Consider the following 20158-nt stretch of genomic DNA (forward strand, 5'->3'; position numbering starts at 1 on the left):
CAGACCAAGTCCGCCAGATAATCCGATCGTGTGTACACGGCATAAGTTGTATCCTTCATCTGGACAGGATAGAAAGAAATAGAAATTACGTGGCAGGTAAAACAAGTCCTATGTACGCATTTTAATTGTTTAGCTGTTTTACTAAATCTGAACATAATAGATTTAGTGCAAATATGTTAGTAGTTTAAATCACCAGCTAATTTGTGGTCCCCTTCTAACAGACTATGGTTTATGAAAAAAGCAACAAACTGCATTCTTAGTTTTAAAAAAAAATCAAGGCAATCCAAGCTGAATTCCAGTATATGAGCTGAATAATACAGTTTATATGCTGTTCTGATGAAAATATGCAGCTCTGAGATGACATAATTACACCTGCACTTGCAGATCTAGACTTCCTTAGTAATCTCTAGTTTGTCTATTAGCAAAACTTTTCATTTTAATTCAAAGCAGATGGCCAAAACCGATAAAAAAATTTTTAAACACAAACAAAAAAAATCTATAAAATTATGACACACATTGCAGATTAAATTTAACTAATGTATTGATATTATTTTGTAGTAGAAACCCTGGTGGAAAAGCCAGAAAAAGAACCAACAGAACCAAAGAAAGGTAAGCTCTGTTGCCTTATGAGGAGTTTATGTATCATCTCATCATCTCCATCAGCAATTGTAAATAGCTATATATATATTTAGTGGTATGAGATATTGGGTTTTGATGTACTAATGTTTTATATATTGATATGTACATATATGGGGACAAGATTTGCAGGCTTTAGTTTGAGAACCAACTGATTTACCAGTTTCTTTTGAAGTACGGGAATGTTAGGCGTGTGTGCCACAGGAGATGTCATGCTATTTACCCTTCATAAACTATGTGAGAAAAGACAACACCTAAATTAGGTTCCGTATCACAGCCTATAAGGGGCCGAAGTAATTATCTAGACCAGGCCTTTTGAACTCCTACATTAAAGTGGTTGTAAACCCAAGAAAAAAAAAAACCTACAAGACAAAGGCATAATGAGCTAGTATGCATAGCATACTAGCTCATTATGAGTTACTTACCTGAGATCGAACCCCACTGAAGCCGTCTTCATCACTCATCGTGGAGGTTTACCACGTGATTGCTCCGTCAAATGACGGAGCGATCACTTGTAAACAAATCAGCATCATGTCATGACAATGGTTCCTCCCTCCCCTCTCTGTAACGATCGGTACAGAGAGGGGAGTAGGCTTGTGCAATTCGTTTTGTAACTAATCGAAATTCGGCCGAATTTTGCATCATTCGGACATTCGGATGCATCCGAATGTCCGAATAAAAAAATAACAAATTACAACGAATACGAAAGAAATATAACAAATGAATTTGAATGAATTCAACATGATTCGAAATTACTTCAACTGCATTTGAAATTATTTCAACATGATTCGACATTATTTGAACTGCATTCGAAATGATTTCAACAAGATTCAACATTATTTCAACCGCATTCGAAAATATTTTGTGACCCGAATTTAGGGCCATGTATCTCAGGGTCACTTGGTGCTAGACACTTCAAATTTGGGTATGTTGTAGTGATAGTATTATTGTGTTTGCATACCAAATTTGGGGTTTCTAGCTATAAGTGACCCCGAGATATGTGGCCCCAAAATCGGGTCAGAAAATGTTACTAGTTATTAGAGCAGAGAATGACATTTTGCGACCCGATTTTGGGGCCACATATCTCGGGGTGACTTATAGCTAGAAACCCCGAATTTGGTATGCAAACACAATAGTACTAGCACTACAACATATCCAAATTTGAGTTTCTAGCACCAAGTGACCCCGAGATACATGGCCCTAAAGTCGGATCACAAAATATTTTTGAATGTGGTTGAAATAATGTCGAATCATGTTGAAATAATTTTGAATGCATTCAAAATTATTTCAACATGATTCAACATTATTTCAACTGCATTCGAAATGATTTCCACATGATTCAACATTATTTCAACTGCATTCGAAAATATTTTGTGACCCGACTTTAGGGCCATGTATCTCGGGGTCACTTGGTGCTAAACACTTACAATTTGGATATGTTGTAGTGCTAGTATTATTGTGTTTTCATACCAAATTTGGGGTTTCTAGCTATAAGTGACCCAGAGATATGTGGCCCCAAAATCGGGTCGCAAAATGTTATTAGTTATTAGAGCAGATAATGACATTTTGCGACCCAAAAAATATTTTCGAATGTGGTTGAAATAATGTCGAATCATGTTGAAATCATTTCGAATCCGGTAGAAATATTTTCGAATTTGGTTGAAATATTTTCGAATGTGGCCGATTTTTCGAATTCGGTAGAAAACTAAACGAAATCCGAAAACGAATTTAAGGAAGTTAACGAATATAACTAAACAAAATTAATGAATTAACGAATTAAAACGAAACAAAACTAAACAAATGTTTTCCTTTTGTACATGTCTAGGAGAGATTGGTGACAGCAGAGCTGTGGACTGGATCTATAGTGCCCACAGCGCTGCTCACTGACATTTAACCCTGAAATTCCCTGCCAATACTTTGCAATACCCAGCAATATCCTGCCAATACTCTGCAATACCCAGCAATACACTGCGAATACCCAGCAATGCCCTGCCAATACTCTGCAATACTCTGCAATACTCAGCAATTGCCTGCCAATACTCTGCAATACCCAGCAATGCCCTGCCAATACTCTGCAATACCCAGCAATGCTCTGCAATACCCAGCAATGCACTGCCAATACTCTGCAATACCCAGCAATGCCCTGCCAATACTCTGTAATGCCCAGCAATACCCTGCCAATACTCTGCAGTACCCAGCAATACCCTGACAATACTCTGCAATACCCAGCAATACCCTGCCAATACTCTGCAATGCCCTGCCAATACCCTGCAATACCCAGCAATGCCTTGCCAATACTCTGCAATACCCAGAAATGCCTTGCCAAGAATCTGTAATACCCAGAAATGTCCTGCCAATACTCTGCAATGCCCTGCCAATACTCTGCAATACCCAGAAATGCCCTACCAATAATCTGCAATACACAACAATGCCCTACCAATAATCTGCAATACACAACAATGCCCTGCCAATACTCTGCAATACCCAGCAATGCCCTGCAATACCCAGCAATGCCCTGCAATACCCTGCCAATACCCTGCAATACCCTGCCAATACTCTGCAATACCCTGCCAATACTCTGCAATACCCTGCCAATACTCTGCAATACCCTGCCAATACTCTGCCATACCCTGCCAATACTCTGCCATACCCAGGAATACCCAGCCATACCCAGCAGTACCCAGCCATACCCAGCAGTACCCAGCCATACTCTGCAATACCCACTCATACTCAGTGATACCTTGCCATACCCAGCAATACCCTGCCATACCCAGCAATACCCAGCCATACTCTGCAATACCCAGCCATACTCGGTGATACCATACAATGCCCAGCCATACTTGGTGATACCCTACAATACCCAGCCATACTCTGCAATACCCAACAATACCCTGCCAATACTCTGCAGTACCCAGCAATGTCCTGCCAATACTCTTCCATACCCTGCAATACTATGCAATACCCTGCCAATACTCTGCAATACCCTGCCAATACTCTGCAATACCCTGCCAATACTCTGCCATAAACTGCCATACCCAGCAATACCCTGCCATACCCAGCAGTACCCAGCCATACTCTGCAATACCCACTCATACTCTGTGATACCCTGCCATACCCAGCAATACCCAGCCATACTCTGCAATACCCACTAATACTTGGTGATACCCTACAATACCCAGCCATACTCTGCAATACCCAGCCATACTCTGCAATACCCAGCCATATTCGGCCATGCTCAGCTATACTCGGTGATACCCTGCAATACTCTGTGATACCCAGCCGTGCTCAGCCATGCTCAGCCATACCCAGCTATGCTCAGCCATGCTCAGCCATGCTCAGCCATATCCAGCCATACTCAGCCATGCTCAGCCATACGTGGCCATGCCCAGCCATGCTCGGTTGTACTCGGCCTCTGTATGTGACCAGGCTGTGGAAGTCTCACACATGTGGTATCGCCGTACTCAGGAGTAGGAGAATCTATTTTGGTGTGTCATATTTGGTATGTACATGCTATGTGTTAGAAATATTGTATACATGGACAACTTTGTGTTAAAAAAAAGCATTTAACCACTTCCTGCCCGCCAGCCATCATATGACATTCTTGACTTTGTGCGGGGATATCTGAATCATGCCTGCAGCTACAGGCATTATTCAGATATCATCTTTTTTAGCCGGCAATTCCCTACACCATAAGAATGATCATAGTGGCTGTTCCACTGCTTGATCGTTCTTACAGGAGGTGAGACGGGACAATCCCCCCTCCCACTTCCCTCTGGTGCTTCTACTGACTCACCGCTATGATCAAAGCCATAAACGTTTTTTTTATTTTTTTATTTCAGGCTTCCCAATCTAAAGGGGAGCTGTTGGGTCTTATTGACCCTATATCTCACTGTAAAGAGGACCTGTCATGCCATATTCCTATTACAAGGAATGTTTACATTCCTTGTAATAGGAATAAAAGTGATCAAGAAATTTATATTTGGGAAAAAAAGTGTCAAAATAAAATATATAACGTAAAATGAACAATAAAAATGCAAATAAAAGTGCATGCTAAAAAGAGATATATATATAATTTTTTGGGGTTCTATGTAATTTTATAGTTAATGATGATTTTTACATGTAGTAGAGAAATGTCAGAATTGGCCTGGGTGCTCCAAAACGCCTAAACGTGCTCCCTGCAGGTTAGGCCCCTGTATGTTGTGGCCATGCTGTGTAAAAGTCTCACACATGTGGTATTGCCATACTTGGGAGTAATAGCAGAATGTGTTTTGGGGTGTAATTTGCGGTATGCATATGCTGTGTGTGAGAAATAACCTGATAATATGACAATTTTGTGGAAAAAGAAAAGTATAAAAAATCTTGATTTTGCAAAGAATCGTGGGAAAAAATCTTCAAAAAACTCATCATGCCTCTTACTAAATACCTTGGAATGTCTACTTTCCACAAAGGGGTCATTTCGGGGTATTTCTAATTTTCTGGCATGTTAGGGTCTCAAGAAATTAGATAGGCTGTCAGTACATCAGGTGTGATCATTTTTCAGATATTGGCACCATAGCTTGTGGACTCTATAACTTTCACAAAAAAACAAATAATATACACCAATTTGTACTTATTTTTACCAAGGATATGTAGTAGTATAAATTTTGGCCAAAATTTATGAAGAAAAATTACAAATTTGCTAAATTTTATAACAGAAACATAAAAAAAAAAACGGTCTTTTTTCTTTTATAGTACAAAAAAAACCCAGCAATGATTAAATTGTCAGTCAAAATGTGAGATCACTGAAATCTGAAAATTGGTCTGGTTATTAAGGGGGTTTAAGTGCCCAGTGGTCAAGTGGTTAAATATCGTGGCTGGGGGGTGTCTATAGTATGCCTGTAAAATGGGGTATTTTTCTCGTGTTTAGAACAATACCACAGCAAAATGACAATTCTAAAGGAAAAAAGTCATTTAAAACCGACTGTGGCTGTAATGAATTGTCAGTCCCGGCAATACAGAAAAAATAATTAATTGAAAAAAGACAAAAAAAACACTGGGGGTCCCCCTAAATTCCATACCGGGTCTGGTATGGATATTAATGGGAACCCCATGCCAAAATGAAAAAAAAAAGTTTTTTTCCCTTTAAGCATTATTAAAATCACTGTATCAATGCAAAAAAACTTTTTTTGCATTGATACATGTCTCCTGGGGCAGGACTATTTACACTTTTTATGACAATAACTTGCATATAAGCCTTTAAAATGAACACTTTTGATTTTTCATGTTAATGTCCCATAGACTTTATTGGTGTTCCGGCGGCTTTTGAATTTGCCCCGAACACCGCATATTGTTCAGGATTCTGCAGAACATCTGAATAACCAAAGTTTGGCCTGAACGTATGCTCGGGGCGAACTGTTCACCGATCCCTGGTCCCCACACACTTTTTCTGACAATAACTTGCATATGAGACTTTAAAATGAGCACTTTTGATTTTTCATGTTCGTGTCCCATAGACTTTAACGGTGTTCCACGGCTTTCAAATTTGCCATGAACACCACATATTGTTCGGTGTTCGCCTGAACATCCGAACAACCAAAGTTCAGCCTGAACTTATGCTCGGGCTGAACCATTCACCCATCCCTAATAATGAAGACAAAAACAAGATCGATGATCTAAGAACAAGCAGCAATATAACATTTGATAGTCAATTCAAAGAGAATGTTAATATGCAAAAATAAATGACTGTCCCAATCTGGAGTACAATGACATCAAAGAAGCAAGGTAGTAATTTGCAACTGTTTTAATATTACTTAGATGAGCAACATATTCTAGATTAAATTGTACAACTGATAAAAGCAAGGTCCCAAATACTTTTTTTTGGGACTAGGGTCCCAAATAGAGAAGAACACTGGGGTAAAACACTATATACATTTTGCCAAGTTGGGGCTCTGTAAGAGTAGCAAAGAGAGTGAGGCAGTGACAGTTTATATGTGCATATATAGTTAGCCTTCCAGTTAACCCCCATCCTGACTATCCTTCTCCTTGTCATAATAAATTATTACAAAAATGTTTGATAATAACTTGTGCACTGATCCAAATCATTTGGTGGAAAGGGGATTATGGTGAGGGTTTGTTTTTCAGGGGCTGGGCTTGGCCCTTTAGTTCCAGTGAAGGGAACTTTTAAGACATCAGCACACCAAGACATTTTGGACAATTCCATGCTCCCAACAGTTTGGGGATGACCCCCTTCCTGTTCCTACTTGACTGCACACCAGTTTACAACCAAGGTCCATAAAGACATGGATGAGCAAGTTTGGGGTGGAGGAACTTGACTGGCCTGACCTCCACCCAATAGAACATCTTTGGGATGAATTAGAACAAAGACTGTGAGCAAGGCCTTCTCGTCCCCATCAGTGCCTGACCTAACAAATGCGCTTCTGGAAGAATGATCAAACATTCCCATAGACATAGTCCTAAACTATGTGGACTGTCTTCCCAAAGGAGTTGAAGCTGCTATAGCTGCAAAGGGTGGGACAACTCAATATCTAACCCTACGAGCCAAGACTGGGATGCCATTAAAGTTCATATGCATGTAAAAGCAAGTTTCACAATACTTCTGGTATGTGCTCATGGCACAGGAGTGCTGGGGCACACTTGCATGCCAGGAATAGAAATTTTTTTTTTCAGAAAGGAACAAAGGGCAAGTGATGGATTTTTCATGTTACTGCTTAGTCAAAATTGACATTTCTGCATTTCCAATTTGAGAGCTAATCTTCATTTTTTGAGTATAGGTCAACTTTAAAACAGACTTCAATGGAAAGCCAGCAGTTGGATAGATATCAGCAAGTGGTTATTCTTTATTAGGCAAAGTGAAATACAGCTATAAAAAAATGTGTTTCAGCCAATAAGGCCTTAATTATAAGACATGATTAAGTCCTGATCATTTTAAAAGTGTTAGTTTTTATGGCTGTGCTTAATACAGAATAATTGCCTGCTAATATCATCTTAAGTCCTGGCTTTCCATTGAAGTTTGGCTATTACCTGTAGTTTTCAGACACCTCTCAGACTGAGCACTGGGCCCTAAAGTCTTTGGAATGCCATTTGTTTCTAACTTTAAACAAAGCCATGTGTCAAATGCCATAATATCATGAATCTTAAATTTAAACCCTTCTCATGTTCCCAAGAAAAATATGCCTATGGATAAGTCTACATTTACCAGCACAGTTTGCTTTCATAAGTGTTTGCGGGTCATATTGTATATGAAAGCTAATACTGGAAGCATGCCGAGAATTTGGTGCATAAACAAATCAACATCATATTTTTTAGAAGCACCTGTTGAAAAGCCTGAAAAGAAGCCAGCAGAACCAAAGAAAGGTAATTAACAGATCATTTTGCTATAAATGGAAAAGTGGGTAGAAACATGTTTACATGGTCATATAATTAGTATTGAAGTTTAGCGTTTCTCTTAAAGGTGCAACTGCTCATGTTCTCATATGTACTCCTATGGATCCTGTGTTTGACTACTGTATGTTTTCAATATTCACCTGCACTTTATTCAAATAAAAACATCAAGGAAAATGTAGTTTTAGTTTGCATTCTTGATTATTTTTTATAATTATGGTGCAACTGCAATATAGGCGCAATTACAATTTTTTTTTTTTTAGAACACCCCACTAACCAGCTAATTTTTATACCCAGATTTTCCAATTCAGAAAATATTGCTGACAATATCACTCAGTTGTTTGTCACACATCTTTTTGCTAAGCCAGTGTACAGTATGCCCTCTAGACTCACAGTTATCCCATTGGAGTTCTGAGCATGGGGTTTCCAGCTAGGAAGAGTTTTGAAAAGGAGCTTGGGTGACCAAGTGAGTGTTTTCTTGCTGGATAATAGACAGGCGAGTATAAAACTGGGAGGAGAGCTATGGAAGGTGGATGGGGGCTTTGATGAAAGTATAATTGCATCAAAAGTGCGGCTCCACATTTTTGAACAAACTTTACATATCAGTGTTCACAAAACTGGAGTTGGGCCTACTCTAATCTTCTTAGCCTTTGTGACTGTTATTAAAATGTGTAAGTTTAGAAATATTAGTTTTATTAGTATTAGTATTAATATAGTTTTGCAAGTGACAACAAACACTCCTCTGCACATACCCTCTTTAATGTTATCATGTTGAGATGCACATAGACAATTGGCCAATGGTAATAGCATGTTTGGCCTTATTGGTACAGAGATGATGGTTAACATTATATTTACTCTATTTGTAAAAAAAAATAAAAAATTGAAAATATGAACATTCACTATCTTTCAATTCTTCTTCCTTTGCAACACATACACTTTAAAACTATAAATGTTCCAGATGAAATATGCACATCAAGAAAACACAAAATGTGTGCATTATGTTAATGCTGTATTTGTATTTTTTTACTAACAAAATGGTTTTCATGATTATTTTAAATGTGTTCTCTTTCATTTGCAATTTGATACTGAAGCCAGTTATACTAGTCAACAACTTTTTCGTTTTAGTACATTATTAGTATGGAATATATTTCAAGCACGTAGTTTTTGTTTCATAAAAAGGTTGTTTGAATTTATTATATGATATACTTTTTATTGAACTCAACGTTACATTTTAATTATTTTATTTCACATTATTTTTGAAGTCAAAATTAAAGCAAGAAAGAGAAAGTTAAGTCGTGACTGACTGCAGCAGGAGTAAATTATGTGAAATGTGCTTTTGTTTATTTAACTGGCCAGGCACTTAAAACAGAAAGCATGTGTTAAGATAAGGCACTGAATTGTATATGATGTCTCTGACCTAATTCAGTTACCCGCTTAAGGTCTTGGCTTACATAGAGAACAATGTAATAAACAGCAAGTTAATAAATCAGAATATATCAAGCGAATATAACAAGTTGATGTGCTTACATTGTCCCATGTTTCTTCAACTCTATGTGACAAGCTGTGCACATGATCTGTTATCATAGCCGAAAGGGGCTATGACATCTGTGGTGAAGGGTTAGCACATCATGTAACAATATGCTATTTTAGTCTTATTCTCACATTTTTATAGGCTTTGCTCCTGTGCATTTGCAGCTCAGTGTATGCAGATTGTAGCATGCAAATATTAACCACTTTCAGACCTGACCATTTTGCTGGCTTAAGACCAGACCCTTTTTGGGATTCGGCACTGCGTAGTTTTAACTGACAATTGCATGGCCCTGCAATGTGGCTCCCAAACAAAATTGACGTCCTTTTTTCCCCACAAATAGAGCTTTCTTTTGGTGGTATTTGATCACCCCTGCGGTTTTTATTTTTTGCGCTATAAACAAAAATAGAGCGACAATTTTGAAAAAAACGCATTATTTTTAACTTTTTGTTATAATGAATATCCCCCAAATATATATATAAAAAATTCCCTCAGTTTAGGCCGATATGTATTCTTCTATATATTTTTGGTAAAAAAAAATCGCAATAAGAGATTATTGATTTATTTGCGCAATAGTTATAGCGTTTATGGCATTTTTATTAAAACATTTTTTACTAGTAATGGCGGCGATCAGTGATTTTTATTGTGACTGTGACATTGTGGCAGACACATCGGACATTTTTGACACATTTTTGTGACCATTGTCATTTATACAGCAATCAATGCTATACAAATGCAGTGATTCCTGTGTAAATGACAATGGCAGTGAAGGGGTTAACCAGAGGGTGGCAGTGTAGGGGTTAAGTGTTCCTAGGGGTGTGTTACTAACTGTGGGGGGCTGGGCTTTGTGTTAGTGAACACTGATCTCTTCTCCAATCACAGGGAGAGAAATAGAAAGGGGGCAGGCCAGGCTCCATGTCTGAATGGACACAGAGAGCTGCAGCTCAGCTTGGGTGCCCCATAAAATATTTCCTCCCTCAGGGGCCCCTTCCCCTGATTTCTCCATCAAGATCGACAGCTCAACTATCAACCCATCCCTGCATGTGAAGGTACTAGGCATAATTGTGGACTCTGATCATTCCTACATCCAATCAATGTACAAAGCCTTCCGCCTCAGCTTCAACAACATCTCTAAAATATGTCCCTTCCTAACCAATGACACCACCAAGCTCTTAGTCCACACCTTGGTAATCTCTCACAACGACTACTGCAACTCCTTCCTCATTGGCTTACCTTTACGTAGGCTACCCCCTTTCAGTCCATCATGAATACCAGACTCATCCACCTTACCAGCTGCTCAATCTCTGCTACCCCACTCTGCTGATCTCTCCACTGGCTTCCGCTCTCCCAACAAATTAAATTCAAAATACTAACAACAAAAACAACACCCACAGCTCTGTCCCTACCTACATCACTAACCTAGTCTCAAAATACAAAACCTAATCATTTTCTTTGTTTCTCCCAAGACATCCTGCTCTCTAGCTCCCTTGTCACCTCCTCTCATGCATGCCTCCAGGACAATTCCCAAACCTCTCCCATCCTCTGGAACCCCCCACCCCAATCTGTCTATCTCCTACTCTGTCCACTTTTAGACAATCCCTTTTAGATGATCACTTTTACTCTGCCCCCACTTTCCCCATTAGCTCGTCCCCACAGTTATACCCTTTTGTATCTCTTGACCCTCCCTCTGAGATTGCAAGCACTAACGAGCAGGGCCCATTGATTCCTACTGTGTTAAATTGTATTGCAATTTTGTACTGTCTACCTTCATGTTGTAAAGTACTGCATAAACTGTAGACGTTATACAAATTCTGTATAGTAGTAATAATAATCCAACCATTGGGCTAGTAGTCACATAGCAAAAGGACTGCAGACATGCACATGCGGGCTTCCTATTGTATTGCTAAAGCCCAGTTGAAGTCACAGAAATAGATGTAGTACTAACAATCTCCCTTGTTTATTCTTAAGTACTAAAGGTTAATTAAGACCCTTGTTTAACACCTTCCCTGGCCTACAGTAGGATTACAGCTGGGCGGGGGTTTCATTTTTGTGACTGGGCATCATATGATGTACTTCCCAACATGCAGCTTGTGCACACCCCTGGGGCATGCAGTCGGTGATCGGTGGTGCGGTGTGTCGCTCGGACACACCGCATCTCCAATCACGGTAAAGAGCCTATGATTTAGGCTCCTTACCATGTGATCAGCTGTGTCCAATCACAGATGATCACGGTGTAAATAGGAAGTGGCGGTTATCGGCATTCATCTATTAATGCTGACAGCATGTGAGTAGAAAGCCAATAAGTGACTCTACTGACAGGGGGGTCAGTGCATTACTTATCAGTGCAGTCCCATCAGCAATGATGCCTGCCAGTGCCCACTAGTGATGCCCACCTGTGCCCACCAGTGTTGCCAATCATTGCCCACCCATGGTGCCAATTAGTGCCCATCAGTGATGCCTTTCAGTGCCTATTGGTGATGCCTGTCAGTGCCTTCTAATCAGCGCACCCTATCAGTTCCGGCTATCAGTGCCCATAAAGGCTGCCCATCAGTGCCACATATCAGTTCCCATTAGTGCCACCTATCAGTGCCCATCAGTGCTGCATATCAGTGCCGCCTATTAGTGCTGCATATTAGTGCCTCCTCATCGGTGCTGCCTCATCAGTGCAGTCTATCAGTGCCAATCAGTGCAGATGATTACTTATTTACAAAAAATTTTAACAGAAATAACAATTTTTGTTTGTTTTTAAATTTTTAGCAAAAAATAAAAAACTCAGTGATGATTAAAAAAATTATAAAATTTTTGTTTAGATACAGCATTGCATGACCGCGCAATTGTCATTCAAAGTGCGACGGCGCTGAAAGCTGAAAATTGGCCTGGGCAGGAAGGCAAAGTGCCCAGTATTGAAGTGGTTAATATAAGATGCAGAGCTCTGCTGAACCTTTACTCATATAATGATGTATTTCCTATGTACTTTTCTAGGGCTAAATGGTTCATGCACTTTTGAACACACCGATGTCATAAGACAAGTAGGGATGGCCAAAACTGTTTGCCCGGCAGTCGTTTTGCGGCCAATTTTGCATGTTCGCGATTCGTCCGATCGGCGGACTATTGCCGCTGTTCGCCCAGCGGACATATGTGTTTACAGTGTGAAAGAACTTTGACCCTTGATGACACATCCATCATGGGGTACAGGACAGCCAATTGAAACATTTCAGCACATGGACAATTGGAAATTCCCCCTACCTTATAAATAGACGTGATCTGGCGGCCATTTTACATTCTGTCTTATGTCATTATAGGGAGAGGTTGCTGTGTGGAGCAGGGAGAGACTTTAGTGACACAAATCACTAGCTATTAGGTCCACAAAAGTAATTTTTTGTCAGTGTTTTTGTTTCTTTTGTTAGTGCAGGGAGGGACAGGACGCTGTGTGCAGCATGGACAGTCAGTTTAATCACTAGCTATTACTATTAGGTCCCCAAAGGTCCTTTTAAGGACTGGTATAGGTGTACAGTATATAGGGTTCAGAGCACTGCTGTGCTGGTGATTGCAGCAGCCTGTCTTTTGTCAGTGCAGGGAGGGACAGGACACTGTGTGCAGCAGGGACAGTCAGTTTAATCACTAGGTATTACTATTAGGTCCACAAAGGTCCTTTTAAGGACTGGTATCGGTCTACAGTATATAGGGTTGTACACGTATAATATAGTGTGTGTTTTGGCTTCTATGTGCTTATTGCTCTGTGTCCTATGTATGATCCTGTTTACCAACCTTGGCTTGTTCTTGTCTGTCCTCGTCTGCTTCATATCCCAACCTTTGGCGTGTTCTATCTGCTTGTTGCCCTGATATTTTGGCTTATCTCCTGACTGTCCTTGTTATTTAAGGCTGCTGCTTCCTTTCTATCCTCGAGTAGTCTACTGTGAGCGTGAGCTGGGAGATCCTGGGGGCTGTGACCTGGAGCCAGACTGCAGTGCAATCCATCCCCACCATCTGGGGCCCTGGTGAAAACCCACGGGCTCTTAGATTCCTTGCCCTGTGAAATCTCATGCTCTAGCTCCCAGTGTGATATGTGTTGGTGCTTTAGAGTACCTGCTTTCTAGATAACCACCCAGGGCTCAATCTGCAGTAGTCAGCCGTAGGGTCCACTACCTTACGGTGCACTCCAGACCCCAACAGGGAGCATCTGTCACCTGGACTCAAGTGACCTGACATCAAATCCTAATTGAAACCCCCTGTAAAGATTTAACTCAATGCGTATTGATTTAATAAAGGAGTAGAAAATTTTGCTTTTGAAAATCAGTGTTACTAAAGTCTGTTTTTTTTATTAACCACTTTCAGACCGGACCATTTTGCTGGCTTAAGACCAGACAACTTTTTGCGATTCGGCACTGCGTTGCTTTAACTGACAATTGCGAGGTCGTGCGACGTGGCTCCAAAACAAAATTTACACCCTTTTTTTCCCACAAATAGACCTTTCTTTTGGTGGTATTTGATCAATAAGGGGGTGGAAAGAGAGTCACAGTGAGAAGGATCCATGTGCAGCAGCCGGGGAAAAGGAGAGATCCAGATCAGCCACTGTTAACATTTCAGGCTTAAATCTGAAGCCCTTAAGGCGTGGATCAATAATAATCTGCTCTTCGTTCACTGGATACATACCCGAACCACATATAACTACGGAGCATACTTTGAAGTGAAGAGTGAGCATTCCCCCAGCGCACCAGCAGCAATGTCTAAGCAGCAGCACAGTGGCTCATACTGTGAAGGCTCGGTTAACCCCATGAGGGTGCGCTTGATCTGGTGAGAGCAATCATATTCTCATAACACTGAGTGGCGCACCGGGGAGGAGTGTTTTCCCTCTACATTGCCCTTTTGCACTAGTCACCTTACTCTACCACCATCTCTTGAAATACTGCAGTATGCGACTCTTTAGCGATTTTTAAATGCGATTCTAAAATTTTGCGATTTTTGAATGCGATTCTAAAAATCGTGCACAATTTTGTTGCACGATTCATTATAGGACTGCTGAGATTAATTGAATTGCACTTTTAAATAGCATTTTTTGCATATTTGTAATTTCCTGTTCAGTCTGAATTTTTTATGAATATGATATTTATAACAATAGTAGAATATATATGTAGCACTGTACACACATTGTACAATAAGCATTAGCACTTTATATAGATACAGATAAGTAATATTTGCTAGTACGGTTATATCCAAAGCACATATTTGTATGCACATGCACAGGGTTTTAGCGCCATAGCCCATTTTCAATTTCCTAATTTTGAAAAAATGCATTATTTTTTCATTTTTGTTATAATAAACATCCCCAAAACTATCTAAAAAAAAATTTCCCTCAGTTTAGGCCTATACGTATTCTTCTACATTTTAGTGGTAAAAAAAATCACAATAAGCGATTATTGATTGGTTTGCGCAAAAGTTATAATGTTTACAAAATAGGGGATAGTTTTATGGCATTTTTATTAATTTTTTTTATTTTACTAGTAATGGCGGCAATCAGCGATTTTTATTGTGACTGCGACATTATGGTGGACATTTTTGACACATTTTTGGGACAATTGTCATTTATACAGCAACCAGTGCTATACAAATGCACTGATTCCTGTGTAAATGACACTGACAGTGAAGGGGTTAACCAAGGGGTGGCAGTGTAGGGGTTAAGTGTTCCTAGGGGCGTGCTACTAACTGTGGGGGGCTGGGCTTTGTGTTAGTGAACACTGATCTCTGCTCCAATCACATGGAGTAGAGATCAGTGTCACTTGTTGCTAGACAGAACAGGGAGATGCTGTTTACAACAGCATCTCCCCGTTCAGCTGCCCCATGAGACGATCGCGGGTATCCCCAAGGCGATCGAGTCCGCCAGACCCGTGACCGGACCGACACGCACACGATGGCAGGGCGGCATATAGAAATGGACGTACCTGTACTCCAGTATGCCTGCCCGTGCCAATCTGCTGACGTACATCGGTGTGCACCGGTCGGGAAGTGGTTAAAATAACAAACATTTTATACTCACCATTTTTGTGCAGTGTTATTGCACAGTGCGGCCCGATTCTCCTTTTCCTGGGTCACCGGTGGCGATCTTGGCTCCTCCTCTTCTTTGTGTGCCCCCATAGTAAGTCGTTTGCTATGTGGACACACAGTGCATGCTCGCTCTCTACTTGTGTGTCTATGAAGCTATGCTTTATAGACTTACAATGCGGGACTTAGCCCCCCCCCACTTCCTCTTCACTACATTTTATTGACACCTGCTGCTGCTTGAATGCTGTGTGAAGAGGAAGAAAGGGGAGAATAGATGCAGCCGTGCACAGCCCTGATCTCTTCTCCTCTCTTTTCCCCTTCACACAGGGAAAGGGGGGGTCACAGGGAAACTGCAAATGTTTTTTTTACCTGAATGCAAGCAATACATTAAGGTAAAAAACATTTTTAGGTTTAGTATCACTTTAATGTTTATTCAACAAAACAAATGTTCACTTAGGTTAGCTAATAAGATGAGACTATATTATGTGTAAGAAAAATCTTGTTTTTTAATTTATTTATCTCTCACACCTGTATTCCCCTTTATGAAGAAGAGCAATATTTACATATTGCTCTGAGCCTATTGATTCAGTGATATATTTGTCGCTAGTTAAGATAATGAATAAGACTAGAAGATATCCCTCACTTCCTGTTTTGATGCTAAATTGAACATTTTAGAGCTGCCATTTCTATCCTCAAATATATAAGATGAAGTCCTCAAACAGGGACACAAACAGCAATAATTAGCTGATAGGTATTTTAGCCCTTCTCTACTCTCTCCAAAAATGTTTTGGCTGTGGATATACTTAATCAGCACAATATATGCAGTGGGCATGCTCAGTTTATTCAGCCATGGCAAGGTTAAATCCTACATTCCTAGTACCACAAGAAGAAAAATAAACAAATATTAATGGGCTAGTCAAGTTTGTAGCCTTGAGCACTCTGTTTCCTCATCTGTGTATGCACAGTAAATGAATTAGTTCATTAAATGAATACATTTTCCTATTTCAAAGTCATCATCTGTGCTGCATGAATTGTAACTTAATTAAAAAGTATCAGGTCAAACTTGAAAGCTTTATGCAAAGCTTTTTTTCTTGGCTTACAGATTATGTACAGATAAAATATAGTAAATACATCATAAATAGTGTGTACCATCATGAACCAAGTTTGCCTGCTAAATAAAGGAACTTATTCTAAAATACTTACTGTAAGGAAATTGTTCCAGCACTCTTGTTCCAGGACTCTTTTCATGCTTACATCTTAAATTAGGGTTTAGCTTTACAGCTTTTAATATTACTCAACATAATTTCGTGGAGATTTTTTCATTTTTTTTAAACAAAATTTAATTAAACAACTGCAGTGAGGAAAGGTGATAAATCTCTTAATTGCCATATGTACTCATTATAAAAATCAATAAGATAAACAACAGTTCCACAGTGGGTTTTGTTTTGCCTCTGGATCATAGATGCAAAAGTACTAAGAGTTTCAACTTGATAGACATCTGTCCTTTTTTAGGTCCTATGACGTAAATCCGGTCCCTGCCAAGCGAACACACAGTGATTATTGCTAGCAGTTATAGGCCATGGCAATAATCACATCAAAAATCCAACATGCTGGTTGTAGCCAAATTGATTGTACCAACTTGGGTACAAGCAGTCTACCTATACATGGTTCGAATCTTAGCTGATGCTTCTGAACTGGCCAAGATTGGAACTGTCTATGGCAAGCTTAACTTTATTGTTGGTTTTATCTTGTTTGTATTACTGTTGTGTGCTGATTCAATAGTTGGGATAAATACCTTGTTTGGTTAATGTTTGAACAGCCAAAGAAACAACTTAAAGGACAACTGTAAAGCAGCCCATGAACAATACAGTTTTTTTTTCCTTCAACCAGTGGGTTAAATGAAAAAAAAAAAACGGACTTGATACCCAAATCATTACACTTGATGTGGATGGGGGAATCCTCCCCACTGAGCTATTGTGTTCTGACCATGGGGAGACTTTCCTGCCATCAGAATGCACTGATCAGTGTTGCAGGCTATAACCTGCAGCACTGATTAAATGGGGAAAATCTGGCAGAGCAGTTGTACATAAGTCAATTAGTAGATAGACTTCTGTGCAACCTTCCTGCCTATATATGGATCAAAATGTGTCCAGTCCCTGTTGAACTGGCCAAATCTCGATCCACGTATGGCTGGCCTTATTCAAAGTTTTCCTAAATGAACCCTCCATGGTAATAACATGCAGTCCAGCTCCTGATATGTCCACTGTGTGACTCTGCCCAACACTGCACAGCCTTTTCTTTTAAACAGTTTTTTCCTTGCCATGGGCCTGCTTTTCATGAAAGCTACAAACTCCATTCATTGTACGTGACCCAGCAAGAGCACAGGGTAAACAGCATTTATTCTCATGGAATTGAAATGGGAGAGTTGCTCCATTAAGTAAGCAGTGGCATCTTTATTTTTTGCTTTAAAGAAAATGTGTTCGTTAGATTTTAAAAACAGATTCTTCATTGTTTTTATTTTTAGAGCGAGATGTTCTGATGGCTGAGGAAATAGCACGTGAAGAAAAAGCTTGTAAGTAACCAATAGAATTTTATGTGACTGGTATATACTTAAAATATAAGGCCATAATGCCATTGCGCAGACATGAAATAGTGCATCTGCTTGTCAGATATAACACAAAGGAATATATAATCATATCAATTGACTGTATTTTGTTTTATTAATTGTTTGCTTTAAAGTATTTTCATATTCTTCCTCCTGTACCTAATTACATTATCAAGAACAATGTTTAAAACCTTGTAATCCATAGCAAACAAATCATATTTCATTGTTACAACTTCTTTTAATGGTCCAAGTGAAAACAAATTATTTGCTGTGGTTCTAGTGTACCAGAATATTAAAGTAAATCCAATCCTATTAATCTAGTTAGCTTCTTTCCAGGCTCTCTCTGTTCACCTCGCTTCATTGATGCCTCTGGGCTAAGATCTGTATGATGTAAGACACAGACTAGTTGCCACTGTGTTAAAGCCTCAGATGAGGGAAGCTATGTGTAGCTTGTGGCTAGAGGGAGCCAGGTCCCAGAGTTCTTAGATACCCTACTAGGTAGGGAACAGCAAGAGGGAGGCCATGGGAATTAATCAGTTTATTTGGTTAAGGTCACCTAATTGTCACAAAATATATTTTTTCCAAATAAGCCTCTGTACCTAAAGTGGCCATAGATGTATCAAAATCCCACCAGTTCCTGCTGAACCTGCTGAATTTCGATCCATCTATGGCCAGGCTGGTTATACGGAAGTTGATTTATTGATTGGCTTCAGTACAAAAAGCCTATTGGGGTTTTTTGTGCAATCATTGCTGGCAGCTAAAGCCGCCAGCAGTGATCGTTGCATTCTGACAGTGGGGAAATCTCCTGTTTCAGAATACAATAGAACACCTTGAGGTATCAAAAATTTTCTTTCCTTCAACCCGTGGCTGAAGTAAAGAAAATTGCAAAATCTGTGGCCAGCCTTAAAATCTCTTTGACCTAGATTTTTTTTCCTGCTACACTCATAGTAACCTTATGGTTACAAAAAACATAAGCCTATCAAATTCCACCGAATTAGATTACAGTGTGACAATGGCAACTGCCAATATAGCCCATCAATGAAAGGGTTATATTATACAGATAAGTATGCAAATGTTATATACAATGATGAATTAGAGAGAGAATATTTTAGCATCACAAAAATACAAGATGTTTCTGTTAAATAATACAAAATATTTTGCCCAATGAATATATGCAGAGAAACCAAACAGCCTTGCAAATATACAGTAACTTCATTCCCAGTGCTTTAGGAGCTGTTATCGCAAGCTGTAAAACCAACCCTGCATCTTGATTAAATTGAGCCAGTCTTCAGCAGAAAAAGAGGTCTTACCCACTCCACATAACTGTGTATGTCAATATGGCTGTTTTATTAAAGGAAAGGGTGTTTTTGCTGTGCAAAAGAATCTTCACTTTGAAAATTGAGTTTTCACTTAGCTCAGTGAATGTGGGGAAGCTATGCAGACTTCAATCATCCAAATACAGTATGTTTCTGTTTTTCTTTTTAATTTTCTTGTACATGATTGGGTATTTTTTGAAAAGTGAATTTTTATCATTGTCTTTAGTGCCAGGACACACAAAACTGCAGTGCACATTAGAGAGAAACACACAAAGTAAAAGTTGAGGTAAATCAGAAATATAACTTAGAGAAACATTGGGCAGCAAGTAAAACTATTCTACAACTGGCTGGCTGTAATCACATGGGGCAGTGAGTTAGGTGGGCTAAGCTAGATGTATGCAGCCTTCATCTATGACTGAATGATCTATTTCTTTATTTATTACATGATGATGGGCTATATTAAAGCAATTTATGGCTCATGGTAATGAGGACTAAATTCAGATAAGTAGATATCTTCATGCTTTTTCTTCTGAAGACAAGCAGCTCTCTAAAGCAGGCCATAGATCATGCATTTTTTTTCTACCATGGGTGGACAGAAAGAAAATTGCTTGATTTCACCATCAACACAGTCAGTGTTGATGGGGGAATCCCTCC

General features: G+C 39.4%; 1 protein-coding gene across 50 annotated transcripts in view; it reads left to right on the top strand.

The window, feature by feature from the left end:
• The window catches only part of TRDN (triadin), a 1056665-nt gene that overhangs the window by 935349 nt on the left and 101158 nt on the right, over positions 1–20158 (top strand). For 49 of the 50 annotated variants that reach the window (XM_077486957.1, XM_077486986.1, XM_077486968.1 and 46 more), the window contains 3 exons: positions 559–609; positions 7942–7989; positions 18108–18155. In XM_077486957.1, coding sequence (XP_077343083.1) covers positions 559–609; positions 7942–7989; positions 18108–18155 — 147 coding nt within the window. The remainder of the gene's footprint in view (positions 1–558; positions 610–7941; positions 7990–18107; positions 18156–20158) is intronic. The other variant, XM_077486959.1, reaches the window with a different exon arrangement.

The sequence above is a fragment of the Lithobates pipiens genome, unplaced genomic scaffold (genome assembly GCF_037356315.1).
Source record: "Lithobates pipiens isolate NorthernLeopardFrog02 unplaced genomic scaffold, aLitPip1_a1.2 Scaffold_18, whole genome shotgun sequence".
NCBI lineage: Eukaryota > Metazoa > Chordata > Amphibia > Anura > Ranidae > Lithobates > Lithobates pipiens.